Source organism: Panthera tigris, chromosome E3 (genome assembly GCF_018350195.1).
Source record: "Panthera tigris isolate Pti1 chromosome E3, P.tigris_Pti1_mat1.1, whole genome shotgun sequence".
Classification (NCBI taxonomy): Eukaryota; Metazoa; Chordata; class Mammalia; order Carnivora; family Felidae; genus Panthera; species Panthera tigris.
This window is the reverse complement of record NC_056675.1, coordinates 3,550,718-3,567,933: the sequence shown is the minus strand read 5'-3', so window position 1 is coordinate 3,567,933 and position 17,216 is coordinate 3,550,718. Positions and strand designations below refer to the sequence as shown.

Here is a 17,216-nt window from a genome sequence, read left to right as displayed (position 1 = left end):
GCCCTGTTGGGATGGGCGGACGTCCATTCCGGTGGCACCCGTCTGCCCGAGAAGCAGGGACTCCCTAATGCTCAGCCAGCCTGCGGGCGCTCGGCCTCCCGAGACCACGCCCCTCCGCGCCCGAGACGGGCCTTCTTTTTGCATCTCTGGAACGGGAGGGTGGATGCCCCGGGCCCCCTGCCATGTGCGCCCCCCGAGACTCAAGGCGGCCCTGTTGGGTTGTGGCGGGTGCCCGTGGGCACGGCGACATGCCCGCGGCCAGACCGTTGGGCAGACGTGGCCCAGGTAGGTCACGGGCGCTGCGTCCCTACCTGGTCCCGTTCTTCTTTGAGAAGGTGTTCTTGACGTTGAGGTGGCGGCTGTTGAGCTCCAAGGCGGCAAACCCTCCGTTGTCCAGGGTCACGGTCTCCTCCACGTTGGAGATGTTCTTCCCTAGAGCCGGGACGGGAGGACGGGTTCACGTGCTGCGGTCAAGGGCTCGCTGCGGGTCTGCGGGCCGCACAGGTGCTCGGCCTACAGGTGTGCGCAGCGTTCCCGCTGGAAGCGGGGCCCAGAGCCCGGCCAGACCCGCCTGGGCGCGCGGGGTGGGCGGAGGCTCGCCGGGGAGCCGGCAGCGTATTAATCGCAGCGCTCGGAGCACTGCGGTGTTCGCTTTGTCTGACAACAAAACACCAGCCTTCCTATCAGAGTTGACAGAGGAGCCCTCAGGATGCATCGGCGTGTTTTTTTTTTGTTTTTTTTTTTTAAGTTGAGAATTAAGTATTTTATACATTTCAAAATGACGACCTCATGACCACCTAATAAAACAGTAAGTGGAAAGTAGATTTGCAGGGGGTGACAGTCCAGGGGACACGGGGTCTTTCTGGGGTGGTGAAGATGTTCTAGAACCGGCTGTGCTGACGTCCGCACGTATCTGTCAACACGCGAGAAGCCACTCAAAACAATAGGTTTACAAATACACGTGAAAATGTGTTCTAAACTATGTCGGCAGATGAAACGAATAACCGTGAGCTTGGGAGAAACCACAGGAGACGCCGAGAGTCCCGTGTCTTCCTGTCCTCAAGGCTGTCTGTCCCCTTCCCCCAGAGTCCTCCTGGCCCACCGTCCCCTTCTTTCAGCTCACAGCCCAAGCGTCACAGGACCAGAGAGCATCTTCCAGACCACCCGAGACAGCGACCGTCCTTCCCCCTCCCCCTCTTCCTCCTCCTCCTTCTCCTCCTCCTCTCCCAGAGATGCGTAGAGCTCCCCCCACGGTGCTCATCCCAGCAGCGCTATTTTTCACCTGCTTGCGTGTTCCTTACTGCCCACCTCCCATCTCTCCTGGCCAGACCACAGCCCTTGGAGGCAGGGACCCCACCTGTTTTTCTCCCGCTGTCCTCGCCTCCAGGACAGGGGCCACTTCCAGCTTTGTTAAAACCCCACGGCACCCTCTCTGCTTTGAACCAGCGCCCGCCCCCCCTTCCGGAGGGGCCGGAATGCTCTAGGTGCACGCAACAGGAAAAGCCGGCAGGACAGAGACCTGCAGATCCTGGGTCATTTGCTGGCCAGTAGGGGGCTGACGGATGAGTGGGTGGGCAGGTAAAAAGCAGTATCGGAAAGGAAATCCAATGAGGGTGGTGTGTGAGGGAGGCTGTCGGGCTGGAACGGTGAAGGTTTAGGGTCTGCGTGTCTCCCGGCAGGAAGGCAGACATTCGAGTAGACACGTATTTTTTATTTTTTTTCTAGGCTTCAATTATGATGTTAAATTAATACTCCAGGGTGAGGCTGAGTATCAGAAGCTTGGGTCAGGTCTGGCTTTTCGGGGCTGTTTTCCAGATGCAGAAGGAGAGTGAAAAGCGGGGAGATTTTCTGTGTGCCAGACACAGGATTCTGGAATAGCATTAACTCAATAAAATGACATGCCATTCATACATAGTAAATCCCATAGGAATAAAATCTGATTTACGAACACTTGTTAGAAGTGAATTTATACAGAAAAAAAAAAAAACCCTTTCTTGGAGGGATGAATTGCTTAACGCCAGGAAAGCAAACGGTGAGGGGCCTGGTTGTGTTAACCCGTTAGGCGCAGGGATGGATGGAACTGGGAGGCTGAGGCTGGGGAAGCCGCTCAGCCCAGCCCCTCGTCCCTGAGGGCTCACGGGGCCGGCTCCTTTGCAGGAGGACCCCCACCAGGGAGCCGGCCTCCTGGGGAGCAAAGACGGAGGAGCGGTGGGAATGGCTCCAGCTATGGGGCCTGTCCTGCCGCCCTGGTGACCCCAGGGAGCTGGTCACGTTCTCGGCCAAGCTACAGCTGTGATGGAACAGACAGCCGTGGTTGTGCCAAGAAGGGGTCTCCTAGGTTATTAGGAGAACCGAAGAAAACCCGAGAAGAATAAATGCATAAAGTGTACTTATCTGACACGTCCAGTGACTCGTTTGCTACGTGTATAACTGCCATGGGCATAGAGATACGGAGCCCCGTGAACCCCAAGGGGCTCCCTCACTGACCTTCTCTGTTTATACTTCTCTCCCAACAGGCAACCGCTATTCTGTCTTCTAGAAACTCCCACTCATTTTGGTGGTTCCGGACCTTCCTATAAATGGAGTCCAGCTTTGCCCCGTGTTCGTTTGTCCATTTCTCTGATGGGGCGATCCACTCAGCAACAGACACTTACTGAGAACCTTCTGTGTGCCAGGAGCTCATACTGGGGAGGCAGTGGTGAGCCGGGCGCCAGAGGGCGCGGAGCTGGGACGTGGGGTTTAAGGTGAGGTATAACTCAACCGCTGTCTGGCTGAACCCCGCACCTTGTTTCCATCGGCGGCTCCCTGAGCTCACCGATGCTCCGGAGACGTGCCCAGCACTGCGTTCCCGTGACACTGAATAGTCTGGTGATTCATCTGGTCAACGCTTCTGGCTAACGCGTTATAGATCACGTTCAAAAATACCGCTGCATCTGGGAAATGGTGCTTATGGGGAAAACAGACGCAGGGAGGCCAAAATGACCCAAGCGACGGACAGGAGACACAGCTCATTTGTGGGCAGAGCCAGGGCCAGAGTCCCGGCCGCCGAGCTCTAGGACGCCTGTGCGCTGCACCCAGCCGCCTCCCGAAGGAAATCCGCTGCGCCTGTCTTATCACCCGCAAAGGGGATGCTGGCCCCACAGACCCTGGAGAGATGGGAGAAAACAGTGGCAGGGGGAGAGGGGGGCAGATGCCTCACCTGTGCCGCAGTTCTTGTATCTCTTGTTCTGCCCGTGCAAGACCAGAGCAAACACCACCAGCAGCAGGACGATCAGGCTGGACAGCGCCATCACCAGGAGGAACCACCACTCCCCGTAGAACGGGGTCTCCACTTGCGCTGAGGGGCACACCAACACAGTCACACGCGATGGAGACTCCTGCCTCCTGTCCGGGAACAGGTGGCGGGGCTCCGTGCAGGGTGGGGGGCGGGGAGGGAGGAGGCGACGAGCCCCGAGTCAGGGGGAGGACGGAACCACGGGCTGGCGTGGGTTCCAGCTTTCCCAGACCCAGGCTCGGGCGTGACGGGCTCTGCGGCCGCTGCTCCTTCCCTGCGGGAACTGGGCTCGGGGCCCCCGTGGCACCCACGCTGCCCTTTCCCGGAGCTCGCCCTGCCCTTGACCATCTGCACCATCCTTCACGCTACTTCCTGTGACCTCCACATCCACCTGCCCGCGGATGTCGTCCGGGGTAAAGACAGGAAGGATCGGAGTGCCTGGATGCCCTCCCCTCTTCTAGGGCCCAGGCTTCCCTCCCGGATGGCCCCACGGTCCCCTTACCCTCTCCACCACGGCCACCACCCACCCCTGCCCGCCACAGCCTCTTCTCAGGGGGCTTCTCCTCTACTGGACTCACCCCAATCCACTCCCTACACTGTCACCAGAGAGATCTCGCTCAGATGGAAACAAACCATCCCTTCCTAAAAGCCTTCGGTGCCCCACGTTAGCCACGGGGCACAGTCCAAGCCTAGGGGCCCCGTGGTCTGACTCCTGCTCACTCCTGGTACTAGATCCCATCCACCGCTGCACAGAAGCCTCCCCGCTGGCCTGTTCTGCCACACCAGGGCTCCCCAAGGGCCGCGGTTGTAGTTTATTTATTTTGCGCCTGCAGCAAAACTGAGCAGAACTGGCCCATCTTTCCATATGTTTTTTGAGGCACCGAACAGAAAAGGTTCATTTAGAAGTTGCTTTGAAGAAGGATACCCTTCTTGATCATGTTTTATTCTGTTTACTAAGAACAGAACAATGGGAACTGCCCGAGTGCACCCACGGACACTATCCTTGTCCAACGGCAAGTCCAAAGGCAAAACAGGAGAGGTGTTTTCAGTGACACAAGAGAGTCAGTAGCTTAAACAGACCTATGTGCAGGGGAAGTGAAACACGTTTCTCTTACTGTAGGGACGCCCGTCTGGGTCTCTGGCCTTGCCGGTGACCCTGCCTGCAGGGGACGGCCAACTTCTTTTCTGAATCGCCCTCACCTGGCTCCCTACTATCCCTCCAGAGCGGGCTCCCAACTTGGGCTGCCTGGGACAGGGGAGGGGGGGGATCCGCTGTGGAGCCCCCCGGGGGGGCATTCTCCAAGCAACCCCCAATAACCCTGGGGCTGAAGGCAGCTTCCCCCCCCCCCCACCTGCCGTCTGAGACTTTGTGCTGCCTCCTTCTCCTGTGCCCTCCCCACTGTGAACCCTTCACCACCCAGACCCCCTCTTCTGAGAAGCCCTTCCTGACTCCTGGCGGTCACTTTCTCCCCATCCGTTACACCCCCGGCCACATGGCTGCTGACGGCGGCTAGTCTGTCCAGCTCTGGGAAAGAAACCTCACCTCTCCCACCCAGAGTGGAGCCGGGGCCTCATCCTACAGGGTGGCGACCAGCACGGGCTCACGTCCCCGAGGCCCCCCATCAGACACAACCTATGTCTGGCGCTAAGACACTCCCCAGGGGCATTTGCTGGGGCGATTTTTGCATTTTAGGCATCACACAAGCCTGCACCATAAGGAGCCTGCAGCTCATGGGAGGGCTCAGGGCGGCCTTCACCCCCGAGGGCACTGCTCACCCCAAGTGGACTGCTCTGACTTCTGCACAGGCCTCTGATTAGGGAAAAGTGAGACAAAAACTAAGGATTGCTCAAGCGGAACATGGTAAGGGCAGTCGGGGGGCCTGGTGGTGGTGCCACGGGATCCTGTGCACACCGCTTCCCCAGCACCGAGTTCCCTGGGCCCTCGGCGGGGCCGCCTACACGAAGCACGGTGTTGTCCTCTGTCTTTTCGTGACGGCCCCATGTCTCCCTCTCCTCCCTCAGGGGACAGGGCTTTGTCCTGAGATTCCCCTGCTTGGGCAGGGCTCCCTACCTGACACGGCTGTAGAGGGGCTGCTGGGCTCCCCGTAGCCCGCCTGGTTCACGGCCACTACTCGGAACTCGTACGTCACTCCCTGCCTGAGCTTGTCCAGGCTGACGGTGTAGGAGGTGGCACTCCGGGGGATGTCCTTCGCAAACATGTCCCACAGGCCTTCATCTGAGGACACAGCACAGGAGCAGGGGTTAGGGTTTTCTCCCGCCTTCGACCTGGCGCCCACCCCGCGGCCAGCTCACCGTGGCCCTCGCGCAGTGCAACTGACGGGAGAGCCAGAGCCCGGGTGGGTTGCACGGGGCCAGGCTGGGGACGAGGTCAGCCCTCTCCCCGACAGAGAGACCCCGCCAAGGCCCTGGGGTGGTCATGGCATGTTCCTGAACATTCTCCTCGCCCTGTCACATTCCCATCGGACTCCAGGCCTCGTCTCTGCTCTCTGACTTGATGTCGTCTCTAGTAGGATCTTTGGTGTATACAACAGTGCCTCACACCGAATGCGTTATGGGAGGACATATACGGAGGCTGCTTGGCAAAAAGTGGGCTCAGAGCCCAGAACGTTCATGAATTGTAATTTCCTTTACAGGCACAGGTATGTGATCCTTTAAAGAGAGCAGGAGGTCCGGAGAGGAAAGGCACGTTTGAGTATGCACGCACACGTGCGGACAGCTTTGCAGAGAGCTGAGGGTTATCTGGCACCAACCTGCTCACGCACCTTGGAACGCCAGATGCGCTCGAGTGGATTAGCCCAACGGTACACAGGAAGAAAAGTGCTGGCGTATAAGTCTGTGTTTGCATAGGATTTAGAGTTTGCACCGATTAAGCCCTTACAGTCACAGGTTAATGAAGGCACGGACGTGAATGAGATTTTAAAGGCACAAATCTCTGGACGGGCAGAAAAAGAGCACAATGATCATTTATTCCTCAACTTTCACGTTTACGCTCATTCCTCACTGAGGTGCCCGTTATGGCTAATCACGTCAAAATGGCCGGCTGGCCACAGCTCCAAGTCCCCCGCCCCGACACGCTGAAGTCTGCACACGGGGTGGCTGTCGGCTGTGGTTTTCGTTCTGAGTTTTGCACGACAATGACCAGGAAATAATGGGCACCGAGAGTGCCCTGCTCTATAGCCCTGCTCTGCCCCGGTGGCCCCTTCCTCCCCCTCCACTGCCTCCTGTTCATTCACGCGTTCATTACACAGACACTCGAGTGCTCACTCTTTGCTTGGGCTGTTCCACCCATTAGGGAATCAGGTGAGATTTCTGCTCGCACGAGCAGCTCCTAGTCTAAGGGCAGTGTGCGGACGAACATGTCATTTCACCCTTTCAGACTCGTCTTGACCTCACTCCTACGCTTTAGTAAGGGGGTTGCCTCCACCAACTGGCTTTCTGAGCACTCTTTCACATTTACCTTTCGGCACCACGGTGCCCTTCGAGTCTTCAAGAGTTCAATAAATATCTGTTGGGGTGGTCCATCCTTCCATCCATGCACCCACTTACCTCCCCTCCCTCCCTCCCTCCCTTCCTTCCTTCCTTCCATCCACCCATCTATCCATCCTTCCTTCCTTCCATCTATCCATCCACCCACTTACCTCCCCTTCCTTCCTTCCTTCCTTCCTTCCTTCCTTCCTTCCTTCCTTCCTTCCTTCCACCATCAATCCTTTCACCCATCCATCTACCATCCATGCATCCATCCACCCATCCTTCCTTCCATCCATCTACCCACTTACCTTTCCTTCCTTCCTTCCTTCCTTCCTTCCTTCCTTCCTTCCTTCTACCATCAATCCTTACACCCACCCATCTATCCATCCTTCCTTCCTTCCGTTCCTCCATCCACCCATTTACCCTTCCTTCCTTCCTTCCTTCCTTCCTTCCTTTCTTCCTTCCACCATCAATCCTTCCACCCATCCATCTACCATCCATGCATCCATCCACCCATCCTTCCTTCCTTCCATCCATCCACCCACTTACCTTTCCTTCCTTCCTTCCTTCCTTCCTTCCTTCCTTCCTTCCTTCCTCCCTTCCTTCCTTCCCCATCAATCCTTCCACCCACCCATCTATCCATCCTTCCTTCCTTCCGTCCATCCATCCACCCACTTACCCTTCCTTCCTTCCTTCCTTCCTTCCTTCCTTCCTTCCTTCCTTCCACCATCAATCCTTCCACCCATCCATCTACCATCCATGCATCCATCCACCCATCCTTCCTTCCATCCATCTACCCACTTACCTTTCTTTCCTTCCTTCCTTCCTTCCTTCCTTCCTTCCTTCCTTCCTTCCTTCCTTCCTTCCTTCCTTCCTTCTACCATCAATCCTTACACCCACCCATCTATCCATCCTTCCTTCCTTCCGTTCCTCCATCCACCCATTTACCCTTCCTTCCTTCCTTCCTTCCTTCCTTTCTTCCTTCCACCATCAATCCTTCCACCCATCCATCTACCATCCATGCATCCATCCACCCATCCTTCCTTCCTTCCATCCATCCACCCACTTACCTTTCCTTCCTTCCTTCCTTCCTTCCTTCCTTCCTCCCTCCCTCCCTCCCTCCCTCCCTTCCTTCCCCATCAATCCTTCCACCCACCCATCTATCCATCCTTCCTTCCTTCCGTCCATCCATCCACCCACTTACCCTTCCTTCCTTCCTTCCTTCTTTCCTTCCTTCCACCATCAATCCTTCCACCCACCCATCTATCCATCCTTCCTTCCTTCCGTCCATTCATCCACGCACTTACCTTTCCTTCCTTCCTTCCTTCCTTCCTTCCTTCCTTCCTTCCTTCCTTCCTTCCTTCCTTATACCATCAATCCTTACACCCACCCATCTATCCATCCTTCCTTCCTTCCTTCCGTTCCTCCATCCACCCACTTACCTCTCCTTCCTTCCTTCCTTCCTTTCTTCCTTCCACCATCAATCCTTCCACCCATCCATCTACCATCCATGCATCCATGCACCCATCCTTCCTTCCTTCCATCCATCCACCCACTTACCTTTCCTTCCTTCCTTCCTCCCTTCCTTCCTCCCTTCCTTCCTTCCTTCCTTCCTTCCTTCCTTCCTTCCTTCCTTCCTTCCCCATCAATCCTTCCACCCACCCATCTATCCATCCTTCCTTCCTTCCGTCCATCCATCCACCCACTTACCCTTCCTTCCTTCCTTCTTTCCTTCCTTCCACCATCAATCCTTCCACCCACCCATCTATCCATCCTTCCTTCCTTCCGTCCATTCATCCACGCACTTACCTTTCCTTCCTTCCTTCCTTCCTTCCTTCCTTCCTTCCTTCCTTCCTTCCTTATACCATCAATCCTTACACCCACCCATCTATCCATCCTTCCTTCCTTCCGTTCCTCCATCCACCCACTTACCTCTCCTTCCTTCCTTCCTTCCTTCCTTCCTTCCTTCCACCATCAATCCTTCCACCCACCCATCCATCCATCCATCCTTCCTTCCTTCCATCCATCCACCCACTTACCTCTCCTTCCTTCCTTCCACCATCAATCCTTTTATCTATCCATCATCCATCCTTCCATCCATCCACCCATTTTCCTTCCTTTCTTTTCCTTTCCTTCTCTTCCCTTCCCTTCCCCATCAATCCTTCCATCCATCCACCCATTTTCCTCCCTTTCTTTTCCTTTCCTTCCCTTCCCTTCCCCATCAATCCTTCCATCCATTCACCCATTTTCCTTCCTTTCTTTTCCTTTCCTTCCCTTACCTTCCACCATCAATCCTTCCTTCCTTCCATCCATCCATCCATCCATCCATCTATCCATCCTTCTATCCATCCATCTTTACCTCCCCATAGCACTTTGCAGGGCCTAGCACAATCAGCTTTTCAGTAAACAACCACCACCATTTTATTTAGCACTTACTATGAGCAAGTCACTATTCTAAGCGCTTTAATTTAAATGTTGACTGAATTGTTTCTTTTCTTTTTTGTGTGTGAGAGAGAGAGGGAATGGGGGAGAGGGGCAGGGGAGACAGAGAAACAGAATCCTAAGCAGGCGTCGAGATTGAATCGGGGCCTGATCCTGTGACCCTGGGATCATGACCTGAGCCAAAATCAAGAGTAGGATGCCTAACCAACTGAGCCACCATGGTGCCCCTGCAGTGTTTTTCTTCTAAAAGGGGAAGATAATTTTATGCTGTAAAAAAGACAAGCAAAAAAAAAAGTATATAAGCTCTTTTAAACTGGATGTTGCTTGAACCACTGCAGCGCAGGGACTAAGTGTGAAAGGAATTCTCAGACTGTTAAGAGCAGGTCTGAACTCTTCTGGAATGACTTCTCCAAGTGTCTTTTGCATTAATGTTTCTGTAATGCTTTCCTGCGCCCGAAGAAAAAAAATTATTTCCCCTTCCTCCACCGTCACCTAAAGGCCACATTTTATTTTAAGCGCTCTGTCACAGCCCCAGGAATTGTGTGCATTTTTCATAAAAACATTTTAAAATATTGATATAGAATCTCAACACAGAACAATTTATATAGCAATCCGTTTACACTGAAAAATGTTGGGGGAGGGAGAGTCATGCCGAGAGAATTTCCTTCTGAACTACGAGAAGAAAATGTTCACATTTTTATTTTGCTTAATTCCTCCTTGCCAAAATTAGCACATTTTGCGTTTTAGAATTTGCTTCTAATTCACAGGGCTATTTATCTATACTGATCTTTACATCGTGATCATGAGTGGGTAGGAAAACTTGGCAGCTGTTAACGCGTCCACTCTCTTTCCCCACCGTGGATTGTTTTTTTCTCGTTTGTATTGTGCCGTTAAGTATCTCAATAAATCAATGATGGAGAAAAGTATCTCTACAAATTAGGGGGGAAAATAACATTACAGAACTATTAGCCATAATGAGGTTTGTGCAACTGATTTTCCATGCAGAGGGATAATCCCCAGCGTCCGGATTTCCATCTCAATCAACACTTGAGAGCAGTGTGGGCCTTCGTTCATTCCAAAGGCGGTTCTGGGGGTCTGATTCAGCCAGCCCTCAGACCCAGGTGAGACTGGCCCCCACTGGGATGCTCAGGGGATCCCGGCCTGGCTTCCCGTCTGCGCTCGGGGAGCTCCTGTGTCCAGATACCTTCCAAAGCTGCATCCCTGAATGGCTGATGCCTCGTACTGTGTCCTCTGCGAGCTCCGGGGCGTTGGACTTCCTGGGGGCGTGGTCTTGATGTCTGTGGGAGGGGGGCCCGTGGCGGGGGAGTGAGCCCAAATCACACTTGTGTGCGGGGCCTGCCCCCTATTCCTGGACGCCTGGGGGAGCACCTCCCTGGACTCTTGCCACTCAAACACCTGCCAGGGACAGCAATCCTGCCCCCACCAGCTAAGCGGGGGGTGGGGGGGGGAACACTGCTGAGAGAGAAACTTTGCAATTATCCTTAAACACACCCCAGGTCCCACCAGCCTCAGGGGAGGTGGCAAGAAGCCACACACACGGTCTGGCTCCTCAGCGGGCTCATGTTTCGGGAAAGAACGTGAACTCTTTGTTTTGCTGCCTGCAGCGCATTATCTGTGCGTCAGACACGGGGAAGCAGCCGATGGTCAAGGTCCTTGCGGAAAGAACCCTCTTCCAGTCTGAACGGTTTTGCTGCCTCACGACAGGCCTGCTCGCAGCTCACAGAAGGGGCAGCCCGGCCTCTCCCCCGCCCCGGCAGCGGGAGGCACATCTGCTCCCAGATGATGTCCTAATAAACATGGGCACACGAACACCTCTCTTCTGGATCGAGATGGAGCCCAGCTCGGGCACATCCACGGGTTGCTCGATTTATCCCTCGAACGCCCAGAACGGAGCTGTGTGCCACAGGTATTCAGGCGGATGCCAGGCCAGCACGAAAGTTTGATTTCACGGACAATTAAACAGGGTCTCCGTGCTGAATGAAACTGTCACTCACGGGCCCGAGATTTCTGGTTCCACTAACTCATGTCACCAACAACGTGACTGTCAGGCTGTGGCTCGGAGCAAACGGACGCCCGTCGGCCATGTGTTTCTTAGACGCTGCCATTTCTGTCATATCCGTGGTCAATCTCGGTCCGAAATTTGACTGAAGCAGGTGGGGCTCAAACATGAGGCTAAATACCTCGCAGGGGAGGAAAAAAAATTCCCTTGTATCTGATCCAGTTGTAAGGCAGGAGACAAGTGGGGATGAACGTCTAGAAGCAAAGGAGGCCTGTGACAGGCTGAGCCCAGCGGGCGGCAGGGCACCCGGGCGGACGGGCGGTCAGCGGACGTGGGTGTGAGGAGGCCGGGAGTGGGTGCCAGGCCGGGCGCCGTCGGACCTGTGCCCGCAGCTCCTTCCCCCTGCTGAATTTGCTGACTTGGGAATTTCCATGGGTTTTAAAACCTTTGGGAAAAGACTGATTTTGTTCTTTGTTCAACTGAAAATCCCTTGGCCAGAGGCTGATGGTGGGGAGTGGGGAGGCGGGTGGGGGGCTCCCAGGGGGACTCCACGTGGATGAGGCAGGTCCAGATCGGGGATGGGGACGAGGAGGGACCAGCTCTCATCTCTGGGCTAAAGACACTGCTTGTGAAAAAGGCAATACAATGTCTGTCTGCACCGGGTACGTCCTAAGTATGTATTTCACGGCTGCTTCGGAGAGGAAAATATATTTATAGTTCCCTTACTGCCATTCCGGTCTATTGTGTAAATATGTAAATTAGGTTTCGTGATCTACACAGTAAAATGCCTTGGGATAATTTGTGTAAATAAATCATCCGCCTGTGCCCACTGCATAGTCTCCGTCGCCTTCCAGGGAACTTTGCAACGCGGATTCGGAGCAAACGTGCACGCAACCAGAGAGAGGTGTCTCTGGCCTCGCGCCCGCACTCCCTGACTGTCCTTCCCCAGAGTAAGAGGGACTCCGGGCTCCAGCCCGACAGTAATGTCATGGCCGCCGTCTGGTTCTGTCTCCACGTTAGGGAAGCAGTGAGCTACTCTGCAGAGATCGTAGGGGTGACGGTTGAGGGTACAGAAGGGTGAGGGGGGCTGCCCGAGCCCGCTGGCCACCTCGAGGTGCCAGCCACCCAGCTGATTAGCCACCTGCCTCCTGGGGGCTGAGACAGAGACTCAGCTGGACAGGAAGACGGCGGGCCGGGCAGACAGGTGGGGGTTCCAGGGGCCACCTAGTGCCAAGTGGCTCAGGCTTCCCAGATACCCAGGGGTGTGCCGGGTGGCTCCTGCCCTCCCCCCCACCCAATAAAAAATAAGGCCTCCTCACGAAAACCCGGGCCCGTCCACCAAATCCCCACTCCCTTTGACACCCACGCCCCTGCCTGGAGAAAGTCTTGCCAGAGAGCTTCGGTGGAGAAAATAAGATAGAGCGTTTAATGTGTTGTGTAATGAGGCCTGTAATAGATGGCAGCTGAGATCCAAAGCCCTAAGGCACCAGCAAGGTGTTTAAATATTGACAATCCATAAAAGCATTTCATTTGCCTCTGCGTCGCTGCTGGCCTCAGTCACGGGAGGGAGGAGGCCTTTCCACGGGAAGACGGCGAAGCCCCGCAGCCGCTCTGCTCGGGCGGACGGTCTGAAAGGGGGAATCGGTCGCAGGACACCAGGGGAGGCAAGATCTCTCGCGCCCGCTGAACGAGACGGCGTCTTGCAGGCCAGCTTCCTGTGGCGTCTCAGACCCTGGGGGTTGGTTTCCACGTGGCGGCATGACCCCCGGGCCTCGCTGGTCTCAGGACGCGCCCGCTCAGCCAAGGACCTCCGGGCGGGGGGCTCAGTATGAGACCTGGGCCGGCACCCCGATCAGCTCTTCCTCACACACCCCCTCGCGGACTCCCTAAAACTGCACTTCTGGCCAACAGGCCACCGGCTTCTTTTGCTACGGTGGACGCGTGAGCATCTGCTAACCTGATGAGAAAGCAAATGGCTCCCAGGCAAGTCTGAGGATCAATACCTTCTCTTTCCTCAGAAGGCGCCGGAATGTGCTCTGCACTGTTAGGATTCCGAGCCCTTGCGCCCGTGTCTGGCTGCTGCTGTGGCACATTCCCCACGGCTGGTCTCTGACATGAGAATGCTCGTTTCAAAGACGTGCCGTTGCACTTGACTGAACAGGACACCGTCCGTGGGATACACATATGTATTTTAAGATCTTGAGCGGAGCTTTTTATGTTGAGATAACTGTAGAGCCCCACACGGTTATGGGAAATACTACGGAGAGATGCCACGTGTCCTGTATCCGGGGTCCCCCAACGGCATCACCCCTCAGAACAACAGCGAGGCATCGCAACCGGGAACTGACGTCGACATGGTCCAGACACAGAGCGTTTCCGTCGCCCCAGTGACCCCGCTGTGGCCTCTCACATCTATACATCCACTGGGGTTTTTAACACTCTGTCGGGGAGCAAGCGTGCGGGCCGAAGGAAATGACTTGGCAAAGGTCTTCCACTTGTGTCACCGAGGACAAGCCTTCTTGTCTCCTCCCGGTGCCACGGACCCCTCCGGCAATCTGCTGACTCTGAAGGGAGCCCTTCTCAGAACGGCTTTAGATGCAGAAAATGAAACTAAGAAGGAAGCCAGCTATGCTGCTACTGACTGTAATTACCCAGAGGGAGCTGGAGGTTCACAGCAACCCTGGGTCCCAGGGATGCTGACTGTGTGGGTCACGTGTGGTTTTCGATGCGCCTGTTGGGCTCCGTGGTTCTTTGGAAGATGGGGTGCAAAGCCTTGGATTCCTCCAGGGCCGCGCTGGAGCACAAGTTCCAGGGAACGTCTGGATGGCGAGGTCCACCACCTTGTGAAACACCCACCCCAGCCGGGTCGGGATGGGAACCAGTGTGGTTTCTACTGCTGACAATTCCACAGGTTGTGAAGTTACTTACGCGGTTTCAACCCAACTGTTGTAGGTCGAATTGTGACCCCTCAAAATTCACGTGGTCGAGGTCCTATCCCCAATGTCTCAGAATGTGACCTTATTTGGAAAGAGGGTCTTTGCAGATGTAATTAGTCAAGGTGAGGTCTTGGGGGTGGGCCCTAACCCGGTATGACTGGTGTCCTCATAGAAGGGGCAGTTCGGGCACAGGGACCGAAGGACACACAGGGAGAAGGTGGAGATGGGAGGGAGGGGGCGGGAAATCCCTCCACAGCCCACGAAGGCCCAGGGTTGATGGCAAACCACCCGAAGCTGGGAGAGAGGACAGAGCAGACCTCCGCTCACAAGCTCACAGGACCCAACCCCGCCACGCCTGTCCTCAGACACCCAGCCTCCAGACCGGGAGACAGTATGTGTCGCGGGGTAAGCCGCCTGGTGCGGGGTACGTGGTCATAGCAGCCAGACAACACGAACACGCCTACGTTCGTAAGGGAAGAAAATGGTGAAGGTCAGTTGGTGGTGAGCGATGTCCACAGATCTCCCGACTTCTCTCAGGAGCCCTTGGTAGCCTGAAAGGGCACAAAGGAACCTTTGCAGTGAACGCTCTCCCTAGATTCGGGGAGAAAGCGTCGACTTCCTTCCTTGGGGTCCGTCCGTGAAGGCTCCTCAGCCCTCGGCTGGGCCCAGACCTCACCAGGCCTGTATTCGAGGCTCCTGCCAATCTCTGAAGGTGCCGTGGGATCGAGTGTCCTCGGCGGAGAGCCTGCTGTCTGCTCTCGGGGCCGCCGGCTTTCAGAGGGACGCGGCGGGGGAACCCAGTGGCCGCAGGAGGCCCGTCGCCCATCTGTGACCCTCCGTTTCCAGAACAGGCCGAAAGCCTCGCTCCGCATAAGCTCCAGGACCCCTCGGGGCGGGACGCTGAACGTGTGAGTTCAGGGGCTGAAGAACTTTACATATTGCCTTTCACGGGGACTGTTTGGGTCTCGGGCGCCAGATTTCTACCTGGAAGTTTCTAGGAGGTGCTTACAACGAGTAACCTCCGAAAAGCACTTTGATGGGGGAGGGGCATCTGGCACAGTCCTAAGTGACGCCCGGCGCTGAGGGTGGACTCCGGCGGAGGGCTCTCTGCCCGCAGCCCTGGCGCAGCCTGTATTTTCGTGCTCAGGCGCTCACGATTGAACGTGCAACCACCTGCAGGCCACAGAGGACGTGCTCGGTGTTCTCTGCATTGGGTGATGCCCCCATGGCTCCAAGGAGTAGTAGCCGACTCCACACAGCAGAAATCGATCTTCCAGCAACGTCCATGCTTCGTTATTACAGCTGAACGGGAGGAAGAGAGCGAAAACCCTCCTCGGGCAGATAGGGTAGGGAATGGACTGAGACCTCATTTTCGGGAGCCTGAAAGATGGGGCAGAGGGTGTGGACAGGAATCTGCGCCCTGATCGGGAGCGAGCGGGACTCTGTCCGTCGGGGCAAACAGGCGGAGCCTGAGGCGAGCATCCGAAAACACTCTTGGATCTTCCCGAGGAGCCGCAAGGGTCTGTAAGCGTCCCTGTGTTTTCGTGTACGTGTTTCTGAGGATGACGACGACCGGGCTCTGAGGCACGTGTACTGTGGCCGGCCATCGAGAATCTCAGGCCCGCGAGGTTACGGCGGAGGGAGGGACGCGCCTCGCCCTTCCTCGAGTCGCCCTCGTGGTCTCCGCATCTTTAGAGAGAGGCCAAGCGGAGGCCGGAGGGCCCTGGCACTCGCCTCCGCTAGGCTGAACAGGCTCCTTGGCAGGTGCCCAACCCCCTCCTTACCTGAGGGCCTGGCCTCGATGACGTAGCCCGTGGTGGGAGTCCTGCCCGCGCTTCCCTCCGTCCACTGCAGGGTCAGCTCAGAGGCGGACTTGCTGACCGAGACATCTCTGGGGGACCCCGGGGAGCCTGCGGGATAAAAGAGACAGGGGAGGGTGGACGTGGGCACTTGGGGGCTCCTCATCCCACAGGGGGTCGGAGGCTCTGGCCAGGTTCTGTCTCCTTCCCCAAGCATGTGGCTTAGCCTCGCTCTGTCACAGTCTTCTCATCCTAGACGTGGGAAAGCCACCCTGGCCTCCCGGGTTGACTGGACGTGAGCAGAGACGGGCCGTGCGATGGGCCCAGGACCGTGCCTGGCGTGGGGCGGGCACCCTGTGAACCGAGGTCCTGTCACCCTCGCCTTGCTAAGGATGTCGACAAATGCCAAAACCATTTAGGTGGGTGGGAAGCCACGTGGCTCCTCTTTGTGACGTGAACACTTTAAGATTTTCTTGCGTATGGGGGCGCCTGGGTGGCTCAGTCGGTTAAGCGTCCAACTTTGGCTCAGGCCATGATCTCGGTCTGTGGGTTTGAGCCCCACGTCGGGCTCTGTGCTGACAGCTCAGAACCTGGAGCCTGCTTTGGATTCTGTGTCTCCCTCTCTCTCTCTGCCCCTCTCCCGCTTGTTCTCTCTCTCTCTCTCTCTCTCTCTCTGTCTCTCTAAAAAATAAACTTAAAAAAATGTAAACAAAAGTTTCTTGTGTATCTAATTTCAAAAATTCATTTTTCCCAAGTTTTTCCAGAAAACAGCCCCAAACTTGACATGCTTAACACCGAAGAGTTTGCTGGTCTGCACACAACAAGCCTGTCTGTAGACATTGCTGTTAACACAGGTGTTTGGAGACACCCATGCCGCCGGAACATTCCTGCGTTTATGGCCGCTCTGGGTGGGCCAGAGCTGCTTGACGGGCAGCGAGGGGGGGACCCTCTGACCGGACGGAGCCCGGGGTGGGCCGCTCGCGCTGCACCGGCCGCGGGGCCCCCGGCGGAGCTCCACTTACCCTCGGCGGGCCCGGCCGTGACGTTCGCTTGCAGCTCGGGCCCATAGGCGATGGTCCGCGCTTGTACACGGAAGAAGTAGGTCACTCCTTTGGTGAGATCCCGGACCTTCAGCCAGCGCTGCCGGTTCCCCTTCACGTCCACCGTCACCACCTTGCTCACCCCTGGAACCACCGAGAGCAAAGGCCAGGAGGTGGCCGGAGTTAGAGACGCGGCCGGATGCCGCCTCTTCCACC

The 17,216-nt window shown here is 56.2% G+C and overlaps 1 protein-coding gene across 2 annotated transcripts in view; it reads right to left on the bottom strand.

Moving 5' to 3' along the window:
* The window catches only part of SDK1 (sidekick cell adhesion molecule 1), a 530,611-nt gene that overhangs the window by 12,732 nt on the left and 500,663 nt on the right, over positions 1 to 17,216 (bottom strand). For both annotated transcript variants that reach the window (XM_042972313.1, XM_042972314.1), the window contains 5 exons: positions 16,983 to 17,144; positions 15,946 to 16,071; positions 5,346 to 5,510; positions 3,200 to 3,337; positions 312 to 432 (listed from right to left, as the gene is read on the bottom strand). In XM_042972313.1, coding sequence (XP_042828247.1) covers positions 312 to 432; positions 3,200 to 3,337; positions 5,346 to 5,510; positions 15,946 to 16,071; positions 16,983 to 17,144 — 712 coding nt within the window. The remainder of the gene's footprint in view (positions 1 to 311; positions 433 to 3,199; positions 3,338 to 5,345; positions 5,511 to 15,945; positions 16,072 to 16,982; positions 17,145 to 17,216) is intronic.